At 36.2% G+C, this 23,554-nt stretch overlaps 3 protein-coding genes, 1 non-coding gene and 1 pseudogene across 6 annotated transcripts; 3 read left to right on the top strand and 2 right to left on the bottom strand.

The window, feature by feature from the left end:
• Positions 1 to 23,554, bottom strand: part of LOC114540396 — a 72,633-nt pseudogene that overhangs the window by 8,046 nt on the left and 41,033 nt on the right.
• Positions 1,186 to 6,302, bottom strand: LOC114540397. Of its 2 annotated transcripts, none has more exons than XM_028560587.1 (3): positions 6,218 to 6,302; positions 1,546 to 2,010; positions 1,186 to 1,458 (listed from the first exon to the last, which is right to left on the bottom strand). In XM_028560587.1, the coding sequence occupies exons 2-3, from the start codon at positions 2,003 to 2,005 to the stop codon at positions 1,271 to 1,273; spliced, it is 648 nt and encodes a 215-aa protein (XP_028416388.1). In that variant the 5' UTR covers positions 2,006 to 2,010; positions 6,218 to 6,302; the 3' UTR covers positions 1,186 to 1,270. The 2 variants fall into 2 exon arrangements, with proteins under 2 accessions (XP_028416388.1, XP_028416389.1); XM_028560588.1 differs by having other exon boundaries at positions 6,224 to 6,286.
• Trnas-acu lies at positions 7,899 to 7,971 on the top strand. Its single transcript has one exon. It is a non-coding gene; the product is annotated as a tRNA-Ser (tRNA).
• On the top strand, positions 9,619 to 12,236 carry LOC114540400 (phosphopantothenoylcysteine decarboxylase-like). Its single transcript, XM_028560591.1, is given in 8 exon segments — positions 9,619 to 9,732; positions 10,579 to 10,611; positions 10,613 to 10,651; positions 10,654 to 10,677; positions 10,766 to 10,804; positions 11,381 to 11,470; positions 11,599 to 11,767; positions 12,021 to 12,236. Coding segments are annotated over 8 exon segments (573 nt in total). The 3' UTR covers positions 12,086 to 12,236.
• On the top strand, positions 19,273 to 21,944 carry LOC114540398 (uncharacterized skeletal organic matrix protein 5-like). 2 transcript variants are annotated; one of them, XM_028560590.1, is made up of 6 exons: positions 19,273 to 19,575; positions 20,399 to 20,489; positions 20,571 to 20,633; positions 20,864 to 20,900; positions 21,094 to 21,229; positions 21,306 to 21,944. In XM_028560590.1, exons 1-5 carry the CDS (start codon positions 19,522 to 19,524, stop codon positions 21,161 to 21,163), a joined length of 315 nt encoding a protein of 104 aa, XP_028416391.1. In that variant the 5' UTR covers positions 19,273 to 19,521; the 3' UTR covers positions 21,164 to 21,229; positions 21,306 to 21,944. The 2 variants fall into 2 exon arrangements, with proteins under 2 accessions (XP_028416391.1, XP_028416390.1); XM_028560589.1 differs by lacking the exons at positions 19,273 to 19,575; positions 20,399 to 20,489; positions 20,571 to 20,633; positions 20,864 to 20,900 and having other exon boundaries at positions 20,916 to 21,229; positions 21,306 to 21,941.

Raw genomic sequence — 23,554 nt, 5'->3', positions numbered from 1 at the left:
TAATTTTTTTTTAATTTTGCTTAAAAATTATGCAATGGGTAAACGCTTAGTCATTCTTTTGCATGATTAATTGGCTTAGATCCCCGAACTAAAATATATATTTCAGCTCCGTTAATATAATACGCATTCCTTGTACAACTTAATTTACATTAGTATGTTGGTCACATGTATACATGAAATTCTCAATAAAGTTCTCATGAATTTGTAATTCATATAATTATTAGCTTTGATATACAACTAATCTTTTCACACACATGCCCTAATATCCATTAAGCTTAATCTATTCGTTTCACAAGCACGTTAAAATACTCGCGGCTGATCTTTATGCGAGGATTTTATCAACCGCTCGTATTTTAACTATAGTAGCTACTTTATGAAACTGAACATAAAAAATTATTTCAACGCTACAGTATAGGTGCATGTGGGTTTCGATTATATGCATTTCTAATATATATATATATATATTAATATATATATATATATATATATATATATATATATATATATTGTATTTTTTAAGACACAGAAAACATTTTCCGATGGCATTTTCTATAGAGTTGTCATTCCTATGACCAGAAAGGAACTCTAGGATACAGGGCACTGTAATAATTATTATAAATCCTATTATGGATGTTGAAAACAAAAAAAAATTAATGCATTTAAAGTGCCTATATCACTTGTGGGATCTTTACGGATTTGAATAGAGCTTGAAAAATTAGTTTAGAAGTTACACAACCCTTTTTGATATAATTAAGTAGTTTCGGAAATATTTACATCTAAACATGACGATTTGCCTAAATTTCCGTCGTGCTCGGGGGCCTGGGACTCAGGAACCGAGTTCTTGTCAAACATAATATCATCAATTATAATTTTACTTCGATCTTCCAATAACGTAAAATATTTAAAAAAAACTCGCCTAGTTGCTATAGCCATACACAACGCACCGTTCCCGCATTTTTTTTTGAAAAGCGCAAACTATATCGCCAGTGAGACTCTTCATTTTTACATTATAAAAGACGGCGTGTTTGCAAATCATTCCTGATTCCCAGTCCCCCCAATTGACGTATTTTCGAAACTATTTAATTATATCAAAAAAGGTTGTAGAACTTATAAACTAATTTTTCAAGCTCTATTCAAATCCGTATAAATCCCACAAGTGATACAGGCACTTTAACAAAATTGTAGTGCAGAAAAAAGTTTATTTATTTCGTACTCATCGTTTACAATTTAGAAAGGTAATTAGACCATATAGTTAACGCAAATTTGTTCATCATTCAACCCTGCATTTCAAATTAATATAGGCATGTTTGCTCTGATCCGGGTGGGCATTACTTGCAAATCGAAAGTCACGACCTTGGATATTTTCTTTGGTATCTCGTAACAGTAATCCATGATTTGAACCAGGACATTTCCAATCAATGACTTGCTTTGTCACGTCAAGTGCAAACCATTGACGACCTAAGGAAATAAAAGTATAAGATAAATGAAACGAACTTTAAACTGCATAAACAAACTGCATGGTCTTTCCGCCCTTTAAATTCTAACCTTGATTCTCTGACACCAAAGTAGAAGAGAGTGTAACTGGGTCTGCATCTGTGCCAAGATTCAGATATCTTGTGTCCCAGTTCAAAAAATTGTTCCTTTTTGAGCTTGTCGCTTGGGACTCAGACCACGATTTTAGTACAGTGTGGGCTACAATACGTCGGGTCACAGCAGGGAGTCGTCGTTGGAAGCTTGGCTTGTGTGCATACACGAAATATAGATGAAGAGTTGCCTTTAAAGGTACGATACACTGTCTGGGGATGTTCTGGAACTTCATTAAACTTCTTTTCAAAGGCCATCCAGGGTGAATGCCAACTAGTAAGTATTGTAGGTAGTTGTAATTTCTTCCCGCGCGTTCCAATGTCACATCTTCAGTTACTTTAAGAATGTATGTGGTTGTACGCTGAGCTGAGATTGCACAAAAGGCAAGCGAGAGGATGAGTAGGTGTACCGCCGTGCTCATCGTGTCTAGAATACACAAGAAACAAAATTCTAGTAAATTCTAGTGAAATGCGGTAAACCACATAAGAAAATATTTTATAATATAATATTCATTGTGCGCGCATGCTGACTGGTCGAGAAGCGTGTTTCCTTTTAACAAATATATAACATTGAACCCTTGTCTGTTCATTTATAGCTACAGGATATGACATCATTTGTGATAAGAACAAAACAAAGTGGCCACAAGCCGCCGTTCTTGTTCCCAATATTTTTGATCAAATTACTGTTGAGTTTTGTAAATACGAATCTTCAGTCTTGTTCAAAATGTATGACACTTCATTACAGACATGACAGATACTTCATTAACAACCCCACGCAAGCTCGACGTAACTTAAATAATTAATTATAGTTATCCGATAAACAACGTTTTGTGCCACGCAGGTAAATCGTGTAGTTAATTAATTATGAATAATAATGGTATTGCACTGAGAGGAGTGAAATTTGGTGTGAAAATGAAATCAAACGCGTGATTACAAAACGATTTGTAATCAACACCAAAATTGCACGACACGAAGTGCAATTTCCACTTCATTATAATCATTTTCAAATCATACAAAAAAGTAAACGATTCTAAACGATTTTTTGCTGAAAGAACCGTAAACGGTGTAAAATGTGAGTAATTTTCATCTATTTTTGGCCTTTAAATGATGTGATTAATGCTCAAAAATAGTGCGATTTTGGAATTAGCGCTTTCGGTTGCGGTCGACCGATATAAACCGTAAACGACCGCAAGGGAAAAATACATTTGCAGTGAGTCAGTGGCTGTTCGCTTCCAAACGAACTTGGCGGGATGTACCACTATTATTGCTAGAGATGAGCAGAATATTCTATCGACAAAGAACGATAAAGCAAATCTGTAAAAAATATTTTGCAATAGACTGAAGTCACTTTAAAATAAGACGAAGATCGTTTTTATAGTCAGTGTTCTTTAAGCGACCCTGGAGAACCGTTTCGTCGAGGTTATAGCAATCAATCCAACGAACATTTTCCCATCACCGAGAACTAATAATACCTTATGCAGCTAGGGTGTATAAAAAATTTATTGACAATTACTTTTAGACAAATGCACGCGGAAAGTTTGTGAAACTTAATGCAAGCGTTGTTAGTGTTTACGCCCTCGATTACATGGACTGGGCTAGCCTGCTTTGCCGAGCTATCCCGTTTCCTAAATCGCAAGCAATTTTTGACGTTTCGATTACATGCGAAGTTTGAGCCCCGCTAACCGGGCTGGTCCGCTTATGTCCACCGGGCTAGCCCGTCTTGCCGGGCTGAAACTTCGCATATGCTCTTCTCAGCCTGGCAAACCGGGCTGGGAATTCGTCAACGTATGCACAGTTTTACACACTTGCATAAACAACAGTGGCTTCTGCGTTTGCTAAATTCTCTTCGTTTGTTAAATTTCAGCCCGGCAAAAATTGCTCATATAATCTCTTGCCAAATTTCAGCCCGGTTTGCTGCATTATGTCTTCAAAACCAGTACTCTTATGGACTCTTCCAGCAATGTGGTAATTGTTAAAAATTTGAACTTTAAAATATCAAAAGAGTACAAAATATTCAGGCTCGCTCGATCGCTTCCGCAGCAATAATACCTATATCAAAGACCAAACGGCGCGAATGCTATTTTTCGTGTTTCGTATTGTCAGTGACATTTGTTCCATCAAAATTCAAACGATGTGTAATATGTATATATATAGCCTTCCACAGTTGCTTCTGGAAAGGGAGAAATATAGTTTCCAACATCCTGGTGATTGTAGGATTTAGCTCACTCATTACATTCACCAATAACACCTCTCCCACCCCTGTCCTTTCTCTCCCACCCCTGGCCCTACCATCCCGTTCCGTATGGGTAGATGCATGTCTCAGAAGGGGACCCAACCTTTCCTATAATTGGGGAACGGCCCTTTTCAACCTGATCCTCCCCAATCACCCTCTTCTCCCTGATCCCCATCATCGTCTTCCCTAGATTCACTAAAAAAAGACAAAAAAGAATCCCGACTATACAGTTCCATTGTGTCCAAGCCATGTCACCAATCCCAGTACGAAGTATTAAAATTTATGCTTATACACTTTTAAAAGGTTCACATACCCCTGATTTCTATCGCAAAATGAATAGAATTCTCAAAAATCTACCACATTTCAACAGTCATTTATATATTTGTCTTATTTTAAAAAATATATTACATTATAAGTAAACTTTCATGCATGAAGAGTGAAGGCCTGGTCTATACTTATAGATGCGTTGTATGTAAATTTCTCATTCAGCCATGACTTGACAAATATATATGTCCGCTATAAAGATGTGTAAATGCTTGCCTTCGATCACTATCGGAATCTTCCAAAAGGTGGTTTAAGTAATTAATATTTTTCGTCGGTGAATAAGCCATCGTTGATTTTCATCATAGATCTGCTCTAAAACCTCCCCAGCTTCATAGCCATGTTAGCAGTATGCATGAGTACAAGCAAAAATTTAAATACGTCCCTTCGTGCGCGCGTCAAATCTTGCTGTAAACCAGGGCGCTTATATAGTAAATAATACTATATAAGCGCCCTGCTGTAAACTTATGAAATTTGCGTAATTCTAGAGCATTATTATGTAACAATTATGTGATCAACATCCGATATGCTCTGTTGTGAATACATACACGTTTCGGTTTCAAAACACGATAAATCACTCCAATAGTAAGATAAACACAAAAAATTTAGTATATCCCACATTTTCAAACTTTCGTATCAAAATGGTAGTAATGTGTTCCACACTTAAAGCTATTAAAATTACGTATTTTTACAAATTCAATGTCTTTATGAATTTCAAATGAATTGAACCCTTTAGTCTTCATAGCTTACTTCGGACAAAAGTTAATCAATATTTACCCAGTTTGAAATGAGATTTGAAAAAATGGACTCAAATTTGACGTGCGTGGATCCCTTGAGTGAATTAAAAACTTCCCGTTTTAAATTAGAACTTTTTCAACGACCAATCAGAAGATTTTAACATAAACGGGCTGTCGGTCATGTACTAGACAAAGTCACACAGCCACAGGCTAATTATTATTCCAAGTACATTAACATGACACACTTCACCAGAATTATATATTCCTGCGTAATGATAGACGCGAGTAAGGGAAGTTATAACTGCGCTTTTTTGTTGCTGCAACGCTTTGTGTTTATACTTCACCTGATCTTTGTCCATGCTATAAGTAGTATACCCTTGTATACCCTCGTACTTGTTTACTTCTGCTGCCATTGACTTAATCAATACAATTAAAAAGTTATAGTTATAAACATGTTTTGTGCAGCAAAATTAAAAGCTCTAGAGCTGTTAGTCTGCGACGACGTATCGACACAAGCACTTCCCTTCACAACCTTTTCATTCAATTATATATATTCCTGCGTAATGATAGACGCGAGTAAGGGAAGTTATAACTGCGCTTTTTTGTTGCTGCAACGCTTTGTGTTTATACTTCACCTGGAGCCGGTTGTATCAAGCCCGTTTAGCTTAAACGGTGGATAAGTCAAAATTAAATAACACTCTTACAACTCTCTTGAATGAGTCAACTTGAATATTATGCACTGAATTTGTAGTTGTGAACAGTATCTTTGTATTAAGGTCAAAAACATTTTGTTTGCGTCTTGAATAAAACGGCAGGCTTGCTTTCTATTTTGAACTTATCCACCGTTTAAGCTAAACGGGCTTGATACAACCGGCCCCAGATCTTTGTCCATGCTATAAGTAGTATACCCTTGTATACCCTCGTACTTGTTTACTTCTGCTGCCATTGACTTAATCAATACAATTAAAAAGTTATAGTTATAAACATGTTTTGTGCAGCAAAATTAAAAGCTCTAGAGCTGTTAGTCTGCGACGACGTATCGACACAAGCACTTCCCTTCACAACCTTTTCATTCAATTATATATATTCCTGCGTAATGATAGACGCGAGTAAGGGAAGTTATAACTGCGCTTTTTTGTTGCTGCAACGCTTTGTGTTTATACTTCACCAGATCTTTGTCCATGCTATAAGTAGTATACCCTTGTATACCCTCGTACTTGTTTACTTCTGCTGCCATTGACTTAATCAATATAGTTAAAAAGTTATAGTTATAAACATGTTTTGTGCAGCAAAATTATAAGCTCTAGATCTATAACTATATAAAGGAATAAATGATACTACACCTTTACCCTAGACAATGAGAAAGTCTTGTTCTTGAAGGAATGAATAATTGACTACGACGTCTACGACGATGTAACGACAAAAGTGCTTTCCCAACTTTGTCATCATATTTTATACCCCTGCGTACCGATAGGGGTCAACTGAAACGGATGCTATATAGCTGCGCAGTTTGCTGAAACGCAAGGTCATAGATGATGTGCATTTTTTTGCTGAAACGAAAAGCATAGCTGTTAATTTTTTATGCTGAAACGGAAGGTATAGATCATTTGTTGAAACGTAATGTATAGCTGTGCATTTTTTTGCTGAAACGGAAGGTTATTGGAATAATATTTTCATTTTTTTGCTGAAACGAAAGGTATTTAGCTATAGATGTGCATTTTTTTGCTGAAACGGGATTAAGGTATAGATAGATAAGCTATAGAAACGCAAGTGTTTACTATAAGTATTTACGTAGGTCTCTATGGTCTATCGCATTCCATTTCATCAACATGCACGCACCTCATAATTTAGTTCAGGCGTCTGTGGAATGTGGACTCTCGTGCAAAAAAGAACTGCAAGAGCCTGAAAACTGGTTCCCATATATTTATATATATATATATATATATATATATATATATATATATATATATATATATATATATATATATATATATATATATATATATATTTATATATATATATATATTATATATATATATATATATATATATTATATATATATAATTATATATATATATATATATATAGACCGTGAGAGAGGCTTGATTTGCAGGAGTGAATAATTCAGAGCTGTTAGTCTGCGACGACGTATCGACACAAGCACTTCCCTTCACAACCTTTTCATTCAATTATATATTCCTGCGTAATGATAGACGCGAGTAAGGGAAGTTATAACTGCGCTTTTTTGTTGCTGGAACGCGCGGGAGGTATACCTGTTTGCTTAATTCATATACTTTCTGTTGTAATCTGATATTTGTATTACGCTCGATATTCATGCACTACAAATATAATCTAATTGGCGATTGTGACTTTAGTTTCACAACTGCTTGTTTCAATATAATTAATGTCGGCAAGAAATCATTTTGTATAGCTGCGCATTTTTTTTGTGAAACGGAAGGTTATTGCGTTCATTTTTTTGCTGAAACGAAAGGTATATATATAGATGTGTATTTTTTTGCTGAAACGGGATTAAGGTATAGATAGATAAGCTATAGAAACGCAAGTGTTTACTATAAATATTTACGTAGGTATCTATGGTCTATCGCATTCCATTTCATCAACACGTCCCTCATAATTTAGTTCCGGCGTCTGTGGAATGTGGACTCGGTGCAAAAAAGAACTGCAAGAGGCTCAAAACTGGTTCCCCAATATATATATACAGGATTTTAATAGGATATGACACCTGCCATGGCAAGCAGAAAATTCTACTTGACCACGGTAGGATTTGAACCCGCGGCCTTCGGTATACTAGTCCGATGTTCTGCCAACTGAGCTACATGGCCGACACGGTCAAGTAGAATTTTCTGCTTGCCATGGCAGGCTGCCATTCGGTGTCATATCCTATTAAAATCCTTCCCTTTCCCGAGTACAATCCTCATGCAAATAATTAATCCACCTATTGAGCTGATAAGCTCCTGATATCGAAGAAACGAGTATTGTTTCCAAATACCAACAACCCGTGTTGGCCATGTAGCTCAGTTGGCAGAGCTTCGGACTACTACACCGAAGGCCGCTGGTTCAAATCCTGCCGTGGTCAAGTAGAATTTTCTACTAGCCATAACAGGCTGCCACTCGGTGTCATATCCTATTAAAATATATATATATATATATATATATATATATATATATATATATATATATATATATATAGTATGATTTTCGTATATCGAAGAGTGTTCAATACTGTAAAGTAGAGCTATAATATAATTGTAGTAAAGACAGAAACTAAAGGCGGATTTCCACTTACAGCGAAATCGTTCGCTAGCGAAATATTTGCATATATTCTTTTGAATTGAGAACAGTCAAGACGCACTAATTTATTTATGCTGTTAAAATTCAAAAGAAAATATGCATATACTTCGCTAGCGAACGATTTCGCTGTAAGTGGAAATCCGCCTTAAGGTTGCATAATTACTACAGCGCTGTTTCGAAGGAGCAAGCTCCCTCTCATCAGGTGTATATATATATATACAAGGTGTATATATATATATATATATATATATATATATATATATATATATATATATATATATATATATATATATATATATATATATATATAGGAACAATTGTAACTACCACGGCCAGAAGTAAAACTAAAAGATTTTATTAAAAATATACTAAGCTTAAATTTTCGGCCACATGCCGCAGCCTTCTTCAGAAATTCCGCCGCTTAAGCTTAGTATATTTTTAATAAAATCTTTTAGTTTTACTTCTGGCCGTGGTAGTTACAATTGTTTCCTATATGTCTTTGCTACCGAGTAGTGTGGGAATACTTGTATATATATATATATATATATTTATTATTATTATTATTTGCATGAGGATGGTACTCGGCTCGGGAAAGGGAAGGATTTTAATAGGATATGACATCGAGTGGCTGCCTGCCATGGCAAGCAGAAAATTCTAATTGACCACGGCAGGATTTGAACCCGCGGCCTTCGGTACACTAGTCCGATGCTCTGCCAACTGAGCTACATGGCTAACACCGTGTTGGCCATGTAGCTCAGTTGGCAGAGCATCGGACTAGTGTACCGAAGGCCGCGGGTTCAAATCCTGTCGTGGTCAAGTAGAATTTTCTGCTTGCCATGGCAGGCTGCCACCCGGTGTCATATCCTATTAAATTCCATATATACACTTCTCAATTAAAACGGATTAAAACACAACCATACAATTGACACAGTTTCCTTGCCTTTTTAATGTTGCAATTTGATATATGTATACGTAGCTATTTTACTGGGTATAATAATAAATAATAATATAATATTATATTCATTATGCACAGTTTATCGCTTATAAATCTGAGTACAGACCTACATAATTTTCTCCATAAACGATTTTCAGGGCTTTAATTAGAAGCGAATAAATAAACATACCGAGATTCGAAGGTAAACAACAAAAATTATCAAAACTATCCGTGGACTGTCGGGAAAAAACAGCTGCGAGAGGCTCAAAACCTGTTGCCATGATATTTTAGAAGGCCGCGAAAAAAATTCCAAATGTTCCGCTACAGCGGGCACCGTTTGAAAAATTCCACAAGCTACACACATATACAAGTAATGTGAAAAAATGCATATATTATTATAATAATGAAAACTACAAAAATAAAAGCTTACATGTCAAAATGATTCATTAGAGTTGTCGTAACAGAGCAGGCAACAGGAAGACTGATATCCACCATAATATGGCGACCGAAAATACCAGCGATGAAGTTATAAATATTCTTGTTGGGGTTACTGGTAGTGTAGCGGCGATAAAGCTTCCAATTCTTGTCGAAAAACTGCAAGAAATCCCAAAGGTTAACGCTTTCTTTTTATTTAGTACGTTTTTAAAATTTGTACAACCGAATATTTACTTCGAAAGTACGAGCTTTTATTTATAAGTTTATTAGTACAAATGTAATTCGTTGATTGTGCGTGGGTTACGCGAACGGTGAATACGGACTTTTCCGACTTGGTCGATTTCTGCTAATCATATGCAAAATCCTTGCTTCTTGTTGGCCAAAAACTTTGAAGTTCATTGGTTCATTTTTTCGTCCCAGTTGGCAAAATATGAAAATTTGTGTTAAATTTTTTTTGGTTTTGAGTACTTACAGTAGATATTTTCAAGTAGTTAAAGTATTTCTGTTATTTTTTTAAATGAGCTAACTCTGGCTATGACCAGAGTTATTATGGTAGGCCACAAAGAATGCTAGTGTCTGACAACTGTATTTTTAATTTGGTACTGCCAAACATTAATCATGGATGTCAGGGGCTTTCTCATATTTAAGCAACTCAACCCGATCTGCAATTGGAGTGTATTGTTGATACTTTGATTTGCTCATATATCTCGAAAGAGCCAGAATTGAGGAGTAGTAGATATTAATCCTAGAATGAGTGCCTAATGCAGTCCTTTGTAAATTCTTGAAACAAACACTACCAACTCCTTCCCCTCTCTCCTATATAGTAAGTGCCTTGCTTAAAGTGCACTTCTATAAAATGTATAATGTGATATGTATGTATGTATATATATATATATATATATATATATATATATATATATATATATATATATATATATATATATATATATATATATATATATATATATATATATATATATATATATATATATATATATAATATGAACATATATTGTGCAAAAGGCTCATGTAAAGATTGTTGCCACTCAGAATTCCTTTTCACTTCTTTGACCGAAATTCCATTCCTGTTCAAATCTATATGAAGATAAGGACGAGTGGGAGGTTTGTGTATACCTAATATACAGCCAATCAGTCCAGTTTGTATGAAGATCATCTTTGATTTTAATTTTTATTTTTCCAAATCATGCAGACATGGAAAAAGATTGGTGATTCAGTTCTTCATATTGAGGTGTGAAGCTAATATTCTAACTTAACTAACATCTGGCCATTCACATATCCAAGACATGCACCCATATAAATGAACCTTAATCCATCCTTCAAAGTTCAAACTAATGGGCATTCAAAGAGGAGCTCATTACATTGTCATATTTTGCATTATTCCCATAGAGCAAACTATCTATATACACACCTTTTGTCATGCCAATAGGGCAAAATATTCCCTGTCATATCTTGGGTCACTTTTGTAGGAAAAACTGTTCTCTGCTTATCATTCGTCACATCCATAGGACAGACAATAAAATGTTATATGATAAGCGTTATTAATCCACAATTTAACAAATACATCGTGATTTTAAGTCATATATGAGCTGAGAGCCAAAGGGAGAAAGCTAGGAGATTTGACAAGAGCAAATAGCATAATTGTTTTATAATATACCGAAAACTTTATAATAAAATATGCAAACTTATAAAATTCTCACCACAAATTCTCATTGAATTCACTACTCACCGTATACGAGCTGATATACCGTGACTGGCTCAGCCAATCAGATCGCGTCACATATAATCAGTTGCAATATACTTTCAGTTAAGAAGATGGGCAGAGTTATTTCTTATCGCACCACTTGATGCTAACACGATGGCAAAACTTTCTCGTGGGTTATGTGATAACTTACTAGTAAGCTCCCCAAAAACGTAAGTTCCCAATTTTAAAGGAGCTTGCATAAACTTTGTGTTTTGTAATCGAGTCGAGATCATAGAGTTTCTGATTTATTAATCTCGTGTCTGGCTACTTGTTGTTTTCAGACGAGTGTAGCAAGGGCTTGGGACCCAGTGAAACCAGTATTCTACTGTCCAGCTATGAATACCCACATGTGGCAGCATCCGCTGACACGGGAACATCTGGAAAAGCTCAAGAGTTTGAAATATATTCAAATACCTCCAATCTCAAAAACTTTAGCGTGTGGAGATTGTGGTGAGATGTTTACTGACATTAGTGGCCTACCCTATGCAAATGTTCAAAAGTTATCAATATTCTTTAGAAACAGATTGTTTTCACAGCAAAATATTAGCATAACAAACATCACTCGGTATCTAAAATTGCTACAAAAAACCAATTTTTTTATTACCAAACCCAAACATGCTACCCAAAGTACCCTTGATCTTCTGGGCAGCTAAGAGCTGGCTTGCAGCATATCTAACTGATATGTTGTCATTTGAATATTTAGGCATCGGTGCTATGGCTGAGGTGTCAATGATCGTCGATACGATTCGTAAAGCGCTTCGACGATAAATATAGTAGCAAGCTCGATCCAAGGTTTCTTTATTGACAAGGGTTTCGTCTGAGATCAAAATTCCTTTGTATGAAGACAAGCAATAATTACCATGGGATTGTGTTACAATCAAATGATCCTTCTACAAACACTTACAATGAGAATGTAAATTAATGCCAAGGCGAAGCGAAGCTACGTTACCAGACAATTTTTCCTTTTACAATAGGCTATCATCTCATTTTTTTCGACGAGTATGCTGATATATTCACGAGAATGATGATTTACCTATAAATTGAAAAGGAAAACGTTATAATTAACAAAAAGTAAAACAATACATGCCTTTCTTTATATAGTCTCTATTTTTATGCTAAATCATGTCAAAACGAATAGTCTTCCCTCAGCAATAAAATTAAACAGACTTTCCCAGTGTAAATGCTCTACCCTAGTTAATTGTCTTTATTTGAGGTTGGATTTGCAAAGACTGAACAAATCAAGAACCTAAAGCAGCTCAACAAAAAATGAAATTGTTCTCAGTAGTGCTAGCTTTAGTATTTGTTACAACTCTCTGTGCCGTAAGTATACGTATTCTATATGTACAAGAAGGTGAAAAATATTCAAAATATTATAATTATTGTATATTATATCAAATGTGGTATAACAACTGCCTAAAATAGACAAAACACTTCTTGACGTTTCGACCTGAGGGCCTTCGTCAGGAGAGTATATTGTGTAGTAAAGCGAATTGTGTATGGCAGAACTAATGGGCAGAACCTAGACCTATTTTTATGAGACCCGTAATCTGTGGCTAAAGTTGGATTATAGCATTGACTTGATACGTATAGTATGTATTCTATAGTTTGCAAGATTAGGTTATAACTTGTCGTGAGACTGATCAATACAAAAAATTATAGCTCTTGTGATATCCTAAACTCGAGGCATGCAGGGCTAGCTGTATGGGCGTACACCGAACTTGTATCAAATTTCAACTACCAACACAACAGGTCAACCTATACGACCCTGATGTTTGCGCCAAAAAGAAACGAGGAAAGTTTATGGTTGTGAAAGATTACAATGATGATGATAAAATCCTAACTTGTGTTCGACACGATGGGAAATATCAATGGAAAATTATCAATGGTAATGACTAATTGTTTCAATATATGCATTCGGCGATATTTAAGTTTACTTCACAGCAGTATATTTGTACGAGTAAGTTAAGCTGAAACAAAAAAGGGAAGAAATTTCTGGTGCTTCATATGTTAAAGATTGTTGACGTATGCATTCATAAATTAGGTCAGTAAAATACATGGTTTCGTGAATTCGACTACCAATGTAAATCCTCCTGCACAAGAAAATCACTAAAGGTAAAGGAGAGGTCAATATTCAGGAAAAGCGTAGATTATATACATCACCTTTAAAAACTGTTCAATTCTTCTCTTTTTGAATTTTATCCATCTCTGAGCATATGTTCTCATATGCATGCTATATGCCCAGTGCTCTATCTATTTCTCAAAGCACCAGAAATATTACACAGTTTGGGACAAATATTTTAAGATCCAATGTCAAGAAAAACGTTTTGCTCAATTCGCATGAATTAATTAACTAGCTGGAGAGTATGATATCGATTCGGCTTCTCTTTGCAGTTAAACCACAGCTCACGTCAAACAACTTTATATCAACATTGTATAAAGTTCTCAAACTTTGAAAACAACTCCAATTAAATAACTTGAACCACAGTACAAACACTCTGGTTGCAATATTAAGAACTTACTGACTGAGAGTGAAGTCTGTGCGGTAAAATATCGTATTGACCGAGCGATAGCGAGGTCAATACGGCACGATCGAGGTTTGATATTTTACCGTACAGACCGAACAATCGAAGTCAGTAAGTTATTTATTATATGGCTTAATTTGGGAAAACCATAAACACGAATAATAACTCATTTCGAATTGCTGTTGTTTTTCCCGAGGGCAATAAAAATTGAGCGTATTGCCTGTGGGCAATATGGGAAAATCCCGCCTCGTCAGCAGCCAATCAAATTGCAGATTTACAAAAACAAACACTAGTCATATAATAAAAACAATTATTATAGCAATGCAAAAATAGATCTTCCGTATGACACATTTACAACGCAAAATTTAAGGTCATTCGTATGACAACTATTTTGATCCAGCGAAAGATTGTTCTGGGGTTGTAGACAATGTTCCAAAAGCGAAAAGTGGAGTTTACTGGATTCAGACACGAAATGGTTCGCAAAAGGTTGGTGATGTAGTCCAAATTTGTATAAGGTTCAAACCTAGACTTCTATATAGATTAAGTTTTATGTCTCCAACAAAGAGAGTCCATTTGGTTTAGTCATGGTGCGATGTTGAAACGGACAGAGGTAGTTTCCTGTTGATTGGCGTCAAAGACACACCAGAAACCTAGGCTATTCCTTCCAATGCTTCTTTCATCCACCCCCACGGTCAAACAATGTGGTCAAGTGCATTTAGTGATCAAGAAATCTTAGATTTCCGAGTTCAGATTTCCACCTCTAAAGATTTTTGCGATACTCGGGCACATTGGTATGAAAATCGTTTTTGTTTTTGCCTTTTAACTTTTTTTATTATTCTTTAGCTGGACAGCTGCTGCGGCCTTGATTGTTGTTTTTCTTGATATTCGATAGCCCACGTTTTCTAGTGATCATTTACATGCACTTTTACCCCATTATTTGCATAGGTATTATCGTTTCAAATCTCCTCGTCTTCTTTCAAAACTTCTCATGTCCAATAAAGGAGGATGCAGTCAGCGATTCCCAGGCATTGGTGATATTGCCTACGTTAAAGATCTCATGACTGAAAAGATAGCGACAAGAAAATTCAAATGTTCGCTTTTTGGGGCTGATATTTCAAAAGGACTGGGATGGTTGTGTAAAATAACATTATATTTTGAGACTTGCGTGAATTAGTGAAAACAGAACTTTTTTACGAATACTTTTGTGAAGATCTTTCAGAGTTTTTATTATTCAATCCGATTATTTTCCAGCATAAAATGAACAAATGCTTTAAAAAAGCCTGCCCAAAAGGGTTTGCCTATCTTTATAATTTTCATATCGACAGATCAGGCTCGTACAGGTAACTATCTTCTATTATGGCGAAATCTACCAGTTTGGTCCGTGTTTCACTTATATTACACTTGCCATGTTTCTTCATATAGCTACAGTGTTGTGTCTGAACGTTCCGGTATTCAGGACAAACAAACATCATTTATTGGCTGTGATCACGGAAAGGTGTAGTACGGAGGTCTCCAACAAGTGGAAGACATGCAACGTTCCAGAACTGAAATATTTTTGTTCTATAGTGCTGTGCTTGTTTTGGTCCTGACAGTAAGAAGGATTACTGCGCTCCAAGATGTCGGGAAATCAATGTTGGAACTATTTTGAAGAAAGAGGACAATATTACAGTTTGGTTTTGGATTCGTCCATCTTCACAAAAACGTGGTTGGAAAAAATGCATGGATTTTAAAGAAAGAAACAATGCAGGGAAATTGGAAACATGGCACGTGGAAGGTGGAGTAAAGAGGGAGGTGTGATCTGTGGTTTGAGGAATACAAACGAAAACAGCTTTTCCATACATGAGCTTATTCACCAAAGCTCTCCATCCGGCGTTTATAGGATCGTGATCTTTCACTCTTTTAAGTTGTGAAAGTCCTGACTCATTCATCGTGCAAACAAATAAGGATGAGTCAAAGGTATTGTAACTGAATACCAGTCTTCCTTTAGTTCCAAGTTCATTGTTTATGAAATATTACTTTTAAAAAGCGACTGATATCTCAGCGTTAAAGACATATTTTTTTACATCTGCTAGCAACCCTGGTAGTGGTGTTTACCAAATCAGCGTTGGACGAAATCAAGTGATGAACGTCTACTGTCAGATGTCGTCAGTCTCAGGTTATTCAGGTGGAGAATAGACGATGGTGATGAAAATTGATGGAAGCCAGGTAAGAATAACCCTGCATTATGCGGTGTCATACAGCTTATACTACCATAGGCTTAAGGGAAGGCTGTAGGATCATTTTAATTCGTATCTATTCTTAGAGCACTTTCAGATACAGCTCTGGTAATTGGTCGAACAAGAACACTTACTATGACTGCTCCTGTGGAAGAAACGGAGGTTTTGACAACCGACTATATAAAGGATCAACATATTGGAAAACTTCATTCAAATAAATTTGTGTCGCGATGAAACATGGTGGTCGACTCAGAGCCTTCTCTAGTTCTCTTTCTCGTATCCAGCATCGTCCTTGTATGATCTGATCGCTGACGGCAGGTATCGTCAAACGCATGTTAGCCGCTCAAAATGGAAACAGCTCATCCAAGGATCATCTTTACAGCGTAATTGCAACAGAGAGGGATTTAATGTTAATATCGGTAAAAATGGCATGCAAGAGTTAGGCTGGGCATCGTTGGAAACGAGCAGAACGACTGTGATTCACCTGACTCATTCCTGGGTCTGGGAGGTGTTCGTCTGCATCCGTATTGCCATCAAGTCACAAACTCTATCAACGCTGCAGGTAATAATGTCCAGTGTTCATCAGACAACGAAACCAAGAACCTCAAAGCGATAGGATACATATTGATTCGCTGATTAACTCAGTCCAAATTCGATCTATTCGGAAATAGATCATTATCTTTCAAAATATATTCTACATTTCATACCAAAGAATTTTTGAAGATAGATTCGTTGGAAAAAGTAGAACTGTTAGAACTAGGTAAAAATCAGTTTTTAAATCATGTAACCACCTAGCTTTTGTTGTTTACTTACGATTTATATCATTAAAACAAAGTTTGTTTATTTGTTTTGCTTTTAAATTAGGGCGTTCTTAAATCAGTCAAGTTTAACATAAACAACCCGGCCGTTTATATGAGAGCCAGATAGCGCTATCCACCGAATAGTGTTTTTTTTCAATCGCTTTAAAAGCGCCTGTTTTTATATAACTTTGATTAAATCTTAGAATTCCTAAATCGAGGATCTTCTTTAATAATTGTTGGTTCCAAAGCTGACATTTCATTGCTTTTCAGCCCTTTAGAACGGTTGAAAAAATCACTATCTGGTGAGTAGCGCTATCCGGTTTTCATACAACCGGCCCCAGACAAATTAGAGCATTTTTTCCGGCAAGATTTCGCCAAATCAGAGCTTCTAAAATTGGAGAAAATTTTTTCCAACATGGCGACAACTATAGGGGGAGGGGTGAATACTAATGAAATGTTAATGTTATTTTTTTCAAACGCTACCTCGGTTCTTTCAATTTTCACTGCAATCGCCCGATGAAGACGGTTTATGCAAATAACTTGTTTAAAGTCTGAATCTAATGTTTCGTAGATACACCCGCTGATTTTTCCAGCATTTCTCCAGATCTTTTGAAATAACGAATTACACCGTCAGAAAGATCATCGTAATTACATCATGACTATGACGTGATCTGCCGACAATCATCGAGTATTTCCATATGTAAGTCAATGCAAGTCATTAGGTTACTTTAGAATTTTAATTTTCTTTAAATTTACAAAAATTCTAGCAATTTTTGCCGAAATGTGAGATTAGTCGAGAAATTTGTACAATTATCATTTATAGACCTGGAGCGAGGGGAATTCGACGAAATATTACCCCCAAGGGAAGATATATCCCGAGGGCTTCGCCCGAAGGATATATTTTCCCGAATGGGGTAATATTTCGTCGAATTCCCCGAGCGGAAGGTCTATAAATTATATATTATATCGAAACAACGTGTAGGCAGCGCAAAAGCTGGGTGAAATGGCTTCTTTTGCCTCCATTTTGAAATTGTTGACAACCTCGAGTCGTGTGCGAGGCATCCACGCGTGGTACACGCAAACTCGAATACCCCGCTGCAGCGGGGTATTCGACTTTTATAGCATAATGTGAAAAAAGTCGATGGAACTCCATGATTAATTTACTGATCACGTGCTACAAATCCAACTTTCTGATTGGATGATTTACAGTTGAGATATAATATTGCCTTTTATATACGGCCGTTTTATTGAATATACATAACAATTCACTGGACATAACAATTTATAATACTGGACATAACAGTTTACTGGACACAACAGTTTCGTTGAGACACAAGAGAACGTTTAATCCCGCAAGATATTATACAATAGTAATATAACTATATGGTAATTTTTTTTCATGACAATAAAACTCACTTGATTATCCTAAAAGTCGTATTTGCTTCATAGCCAAGTTCTCTACTGTTCTGCCTACTTCGGTTGTGAAAATCGACTTCTTTCTCATAATATTAAAGAAGGTCATCAAACTTAAAACACATTCTAATGTCTAAAGCTACAACGGAGTATTTCAAAAATCACTTGAGATATATCCCCCCCTTGTTGATTTGCCTATTTCGGTTGCAATGGGTAGTAAAGTTGCCTGGGTAATAAAGGACCCGTCCAATTAGCCATTTTCCAATCGAGAAGGGTACTCGGGGTGTTGTCGCGAACCGCAAAGCATTTATGCATGTTTGGAGGGACAGGAAATATAAGTCTGAAATTTTAAAACATTAATATGTCTCATTATAATTGACTATAATTGATAAGACCTGTTTATATAGGGCGAGTGTTCCCGGCTAGGCGTGATAATGAGAAACTAATCAGGTTAAGCCTTTGATCTGATGCGCTTTTTACCTCGTCTAGCCGGTAATGACTTGCTCCATGTGAACAGCGCTTTAGATCACGTATGGAGGTTAAATTTAGATGAAGCGATGATAAATGTATGTTTCGTCCTTGATTTTTGTGACGTTATTGGAATTTTAAATTCGATTAAGAAATGGAATTTTGCCATGTTACTCAACACCTTAACAACTCATGACTAATAACTCACCACTCTTAACTAAACTATTTCGTTCGATCGAAAAATTTCGCTCTTTTTAGATTACGTATAGAGGTTAAATTTAGACGGAGCGATGATAAATGTATATTTCGTCCTTGATCTTTGTGACGTTACTGGAATTTTAAATTCCATTATGAAATTCAATTTTGCCATACGACTCAACACCTTAACAACCCCCCACCTTCCATTGTCGCGTTTTTCATACGCACATACACGCACGCGTAAAAGTCTATATCCTTAAATATGTCATATTTGAAAAAGCTAGGTGAATAAATCGAAAGAACTTAGTTGTTTTGTTGACTCAAGGCGTAATAATAAAAATTCGGAAGCATTTAAGTGGAGAGCAGCCATTTGGCAAAGAAAGCCTTGCAGGAGAATGAAATCATATCTGCACTTGCGAAGAGGTCATGTTTGTTATGAAACAACGCAAAAACATTACGTCAATGCACACATGTTGTTGCACCACCCTTTAAAATGTTGATGTGAAAAGCAAGTCTTGCCATTTGGAGTCAGACTAGGCAAGGAAAGGAAGCTTTATACACAGTACCAGACGAAGATTGACTCAACCATGAGATTTGTGGCAGCAATTACAGCGTTCTTTCTCGTCACAACGCTTCATGTTGTAAGTATAATATGTGCATTACTGATATTGTGTGTCGCGCAACTTCGCTTCGATGCAACGGTTACCCTGCTTCTGGCACCAGATTCAACTAATATCACAGCAGCTTGAGACTGTATTTTTTATCGTTTAGTACGAATCCTATGTACAGGTATATTTACATACGTAGTGCCAGTAGTCGATAACACAATACTCTTTAAGACAAACCCTGTTTGACACTTGTCCGAAGAATCTGGGATTCCTTTTGTCTGAAGTCGCTGGTGCGCAAAATGCTTTGTCTATCGGAAAGTAATACAACGCATCCCCAATTCTTAGGAGCCAGTGTGAATCGGGTCTAAGAAAAACACACTCTCTCCCTCTCTCAAACATCAATGACCAATCCCCTAAGGTTTATAGTGTTACTTGTATTTATACTAAAACTAGGAGATGTAATTCTATTTACCATCGACTTCCTTTGCGCAATTTATGCACGTCCTGTCGAGGATGTTTTTTCCGCAACGCCGTGAACTTTCTAACTGCACTGCCCGCATTCCTCCATCCGTTTGCGCGTTAGCGTGTGGGACAGGCAGTTTCCTTTCTCATGGTTGAATGTGCGTATTTCTGCGCGCGTTATTTCCCCTGTTTAATTTACTTACTATTTACCACAATTCTACAGACGAACATGACACTATGAGAAAGATCGAATGAGCTTTGTAGGGATTTCATTTGCGAGTTATAATTGTAAAAATGGTATAACAAATCAGTTATGTTAAATTTAGTAAATGCACAAATATCTCCCCAGAGATAATTCTCGTTGTGCCATTCATATCATATCTGTCCTTTTTAGACGGAAATTTTTGGAATGGATGCAAAGGAACGCAAAAAGATCGAAGATTATCTTACAAGCATCAGCAATGCTATTATAAAAATCAAAAAAGGTGATGAAATTACACTGAGTAATCTCGTGTAAACATCATGTAGAATACACCTAATAATATTCTTCTTTCGTTTTTTAAAAGACGTTCAAAGGCTGACATGCAGCGAAGGTAACGAACTGAAAATCAACCATAAAGCATCCTCAGGTGAGAATTTATCTAAACGGGCAAGTTTACCAACGGGCAAGTGCACTTTTAGTTTTCCTAAATTTTGATCAGAATTACCCTTTCACGGAACGCCTGCATGTGTTGCATATAAAACCGTATAGTTATTGAAAATTTTGAAAGAAAAGACGAAAATAGAATCAGTTAAAGTTTTTTTTAAATTATTTATTATATAATTCCACTTGTTGTTTCCATTTATAAATGTGTTGCAGAATTTCATTCATGTAAGGAAATACTGGAGAGTCAAAGGTATGTGTTACGATAATTGGAAATTCGGGAAGCGTCTACGAAAAGTGGAAACATGTAGCTACTACCTTCGCTTATCATTTTGAAAAATTACTCCATTGCTAAATAAGCAAATTCGTATATTTTCCACTTCATTCTATGAATATAAACGTAGGTTTTGCGTGATAACAGTTAAACAGATTTTTTTTTATTGAAGGAATAATACCGCAAGTGGTGTTCACGAAATCAGTGTTGATTCAAATAAAGTGGAAAGCGTCTACTGTTAGATGTCCTCAGTCTCAGGTTGTTCTGGTGGTGGATGGACGATGGTCATGAAAATTGATGGAAGCAAGGTAAGAGTTGGTCTGTTTTTCGTGTATTCCAAATGATTACACCCGTACGAGTTTCTTTCAATCCGGCTCTTTATAGAGGACTTTCAAATACAGCTCCGGTTATTGGTCGAACAAGGAAACTTTCAATGACAATGACGATCTTAGAATCGGAGGTTTTGACAACCGAGAATTCAAAGGATCAACATATTGGAAAACTTCATTCAAAGAAATTTGTGTCGCGATGAAATATAGTGGTCAACTCAGAGCCTTCTCTTACTCACATCCAGCATCGTCCTTGTATCATCTGATCGCAGACGGCAAGTATCGTCAGACTCACCTTGGCCGTGCTCAATGGAAACAGCTCATCCATGGATCATCTTTACAGCGTAACTGCAACAAAGAGGGATTTAACGTCGGTATAAGTCCGTATGCAAGAGTTAGGTTAGGTTACACTGCGAACAACGAAAACGATTGCACCACAACAGATTCTTTCATAGGCTTGGGTGGTGATGGCGGTATGTATCCATTTACCTGGTGTAGGTTCTCAGTTTCTCTCAATACTGCTGGTAATTTGGCCCAGTGTGCTGCTGATAATGGAAACAGGAACCACAAAGCAATGGGATACATTTTGGTTCGTTAAAACTTCAGTGAAGAGAACGTTTCACGCAAGAAATTATACAATAGTAATATAACTATATATGGTAATTTTTTTTCATGACAATAAAACTCATTTGATTATCCTTAAAGTCGTATTTGCTTCATAGCCAAGTTCTCTACTGTTCTGCCTACTTCGGTTGTGAAAATTGACTTCTTTCTCGTAATATTAAAGAAGGTCATCAAATTTAAAACATATTATAAGTAATTTTAAAGGAAATTTAGCCATTCATTTTAATATAAATAAGTAAAGACAAAACGACGTACGTTTCTAAATTCATCCCCCCTCAAAAAAATGTTCAACCCTCCCCAAATTTTAATTTGCACGGTTGCACCCCCAAGGTTGCACCCCCAGGCTCCCTCGCTGCGGCAGCAATTAATCACCGATGGAACACAGTTGTATCGTCATTATCAATCTGTTGGATCATTATCAATCCCATGCATCCATTGACTGTATTTTTTATTGACTCTATTGATTCATATTCATTGACTCTATATTTTATATCTGCATTTGAAAATATCTATATGCATGAGGATTGAGGGATACATCATGTAGGATCGCAAAAATATCACTTAACAGATGGCCAAATTAATAACTGACACCCTAATGCTTAAAATTGGGCATCGGTGCAGATATTGCGCCCACATGCACGTTGTTTACAAGCTGACTCTATTTTTCATTCTAAATACCTCAAAGGTCAAATGTACATCGTATATATATATACTTAAAAATCTAGAGTATCACAGAAATGGCAGCTTTAAACACATTAGAGGCCATTTATTACACGAATTTTTGAATTTTGTATGAATTTTCAAGAAAAGCAAATCACGTAATTTAGCGTCAGTTCAACTTGGTGGGAGTGACATGATATTGCTGAGGGCATGCAGTTATAGCGTTCAGTCTAGCGTCAGAACGCTCAGTTTTGAAAATGTGTCGAACGTCCACGATGCATGCAATCATGCATTTAGTCTTTTGTAGAACTTTTCAAAACCTTTCTGTTATAATCATGCACAATACAAGACGCAAAATTAAAAAATAATCTCTTACTTCAAGATTGAGCCTATATAATACGATGATGAAAAACGTTTCCTGAAGCAAGAGATTCCGTTCAGAATTCAAGCAACGTTAATATAAACAGATCCGGAATGATGTATCGCCAATGAATGCCAAAATACTGATTTCGCGTTCGTGCACAGTGCTATAATTTCTTCGGACATTTCTTCGGTCGGTCACATGAGATCGTAAATCCAAATACAGCTTACAGCATGCAGGGGCGGATCCAGACTGATGCGAATGCATCTGTCAAAAATTCACAAGCACAAAAATTTAAATATACGAAATTGGCAATAAATAAGACAAGCTTTCATTCTAAACTGTTGTTAAAGATACCGATGTATAGCATACTCGACCTGGTTAATTGGTCTGTGGAAAGGTAGCCATAAAAAATACTGACGTGCTAAAAATGTTGTGAAGGTCAACTACACCGGAATTAATACGCTATTTGTGACCTTGGTGTGCATTATTGTAAATTAATAATTCACATTACCAAGGTCACAAATATCGATTATAGTATATTCGACTTTGGTATAAGGTCGATTATACCGAATTATGGATCCCTCTAGAGGCCCTGTAGTATATATATAGTTCAAAATATCGCATAAGTAAGCGAAAATACGGGACCCGGCTCTAGT

Source organism: Dendronephthya gigantea, unplaced genomic scaffold (genome assembly GCF_004324835.1).
Source record: "Dendronephthya gigantea isolate DGI-Jeju-01 unplaced genomic scaffold, DenGig_1.0 000233F, whole genome shotgun sequence".
Lineage (NCBI taxonomy): Eukaryota > Metazoa > Cnidaria > Anthozoa > Malacalcyonacea > Nephtheidae > Dendronephthya > Dendronephthya gigantea.
The sequence above is the reverse complement of the archived record's forward strand: the minus strand, read 5'-3'. Positions and strand labels throughout refer to the sequence as shown.

What these genes read in the sequence shown, in the direction of transcription:
- LOC114540398 (XM_028560589.1), top strand. Translation starts at nt 21,164, where the DNA reads ATGTCCTCAGTCTCAGGTTGTTCTGGTGGTGGATGGACGATGGTCATG. An exon ending in TGAAAATTGATGGAAGCAAG is followed by an intron (nt 21,230 to 21,305) that starts GTAAGAGTTGGT and finishes GGCTCTTTATAG; the next exon opens with AGGACTTTCAAATACAGCTC.
- LOC114540397 (XM_028560587.1), bottom strand. Translation starts at nt 2,005, where the DNA reads ATGAGCACGGCGGTACACCTACTCATCCTCTCGCTTGCCTTTTGTGCA. An exon ending in TTTGGTGTCAGAGAATCAAG is followed by an intron (nt 1,459 to 1,545) that starts GTTAGAATTTAA and finishes TTATTTCCTTAG; the next exon opens with GTCGTCAATGGTTTGCACTT.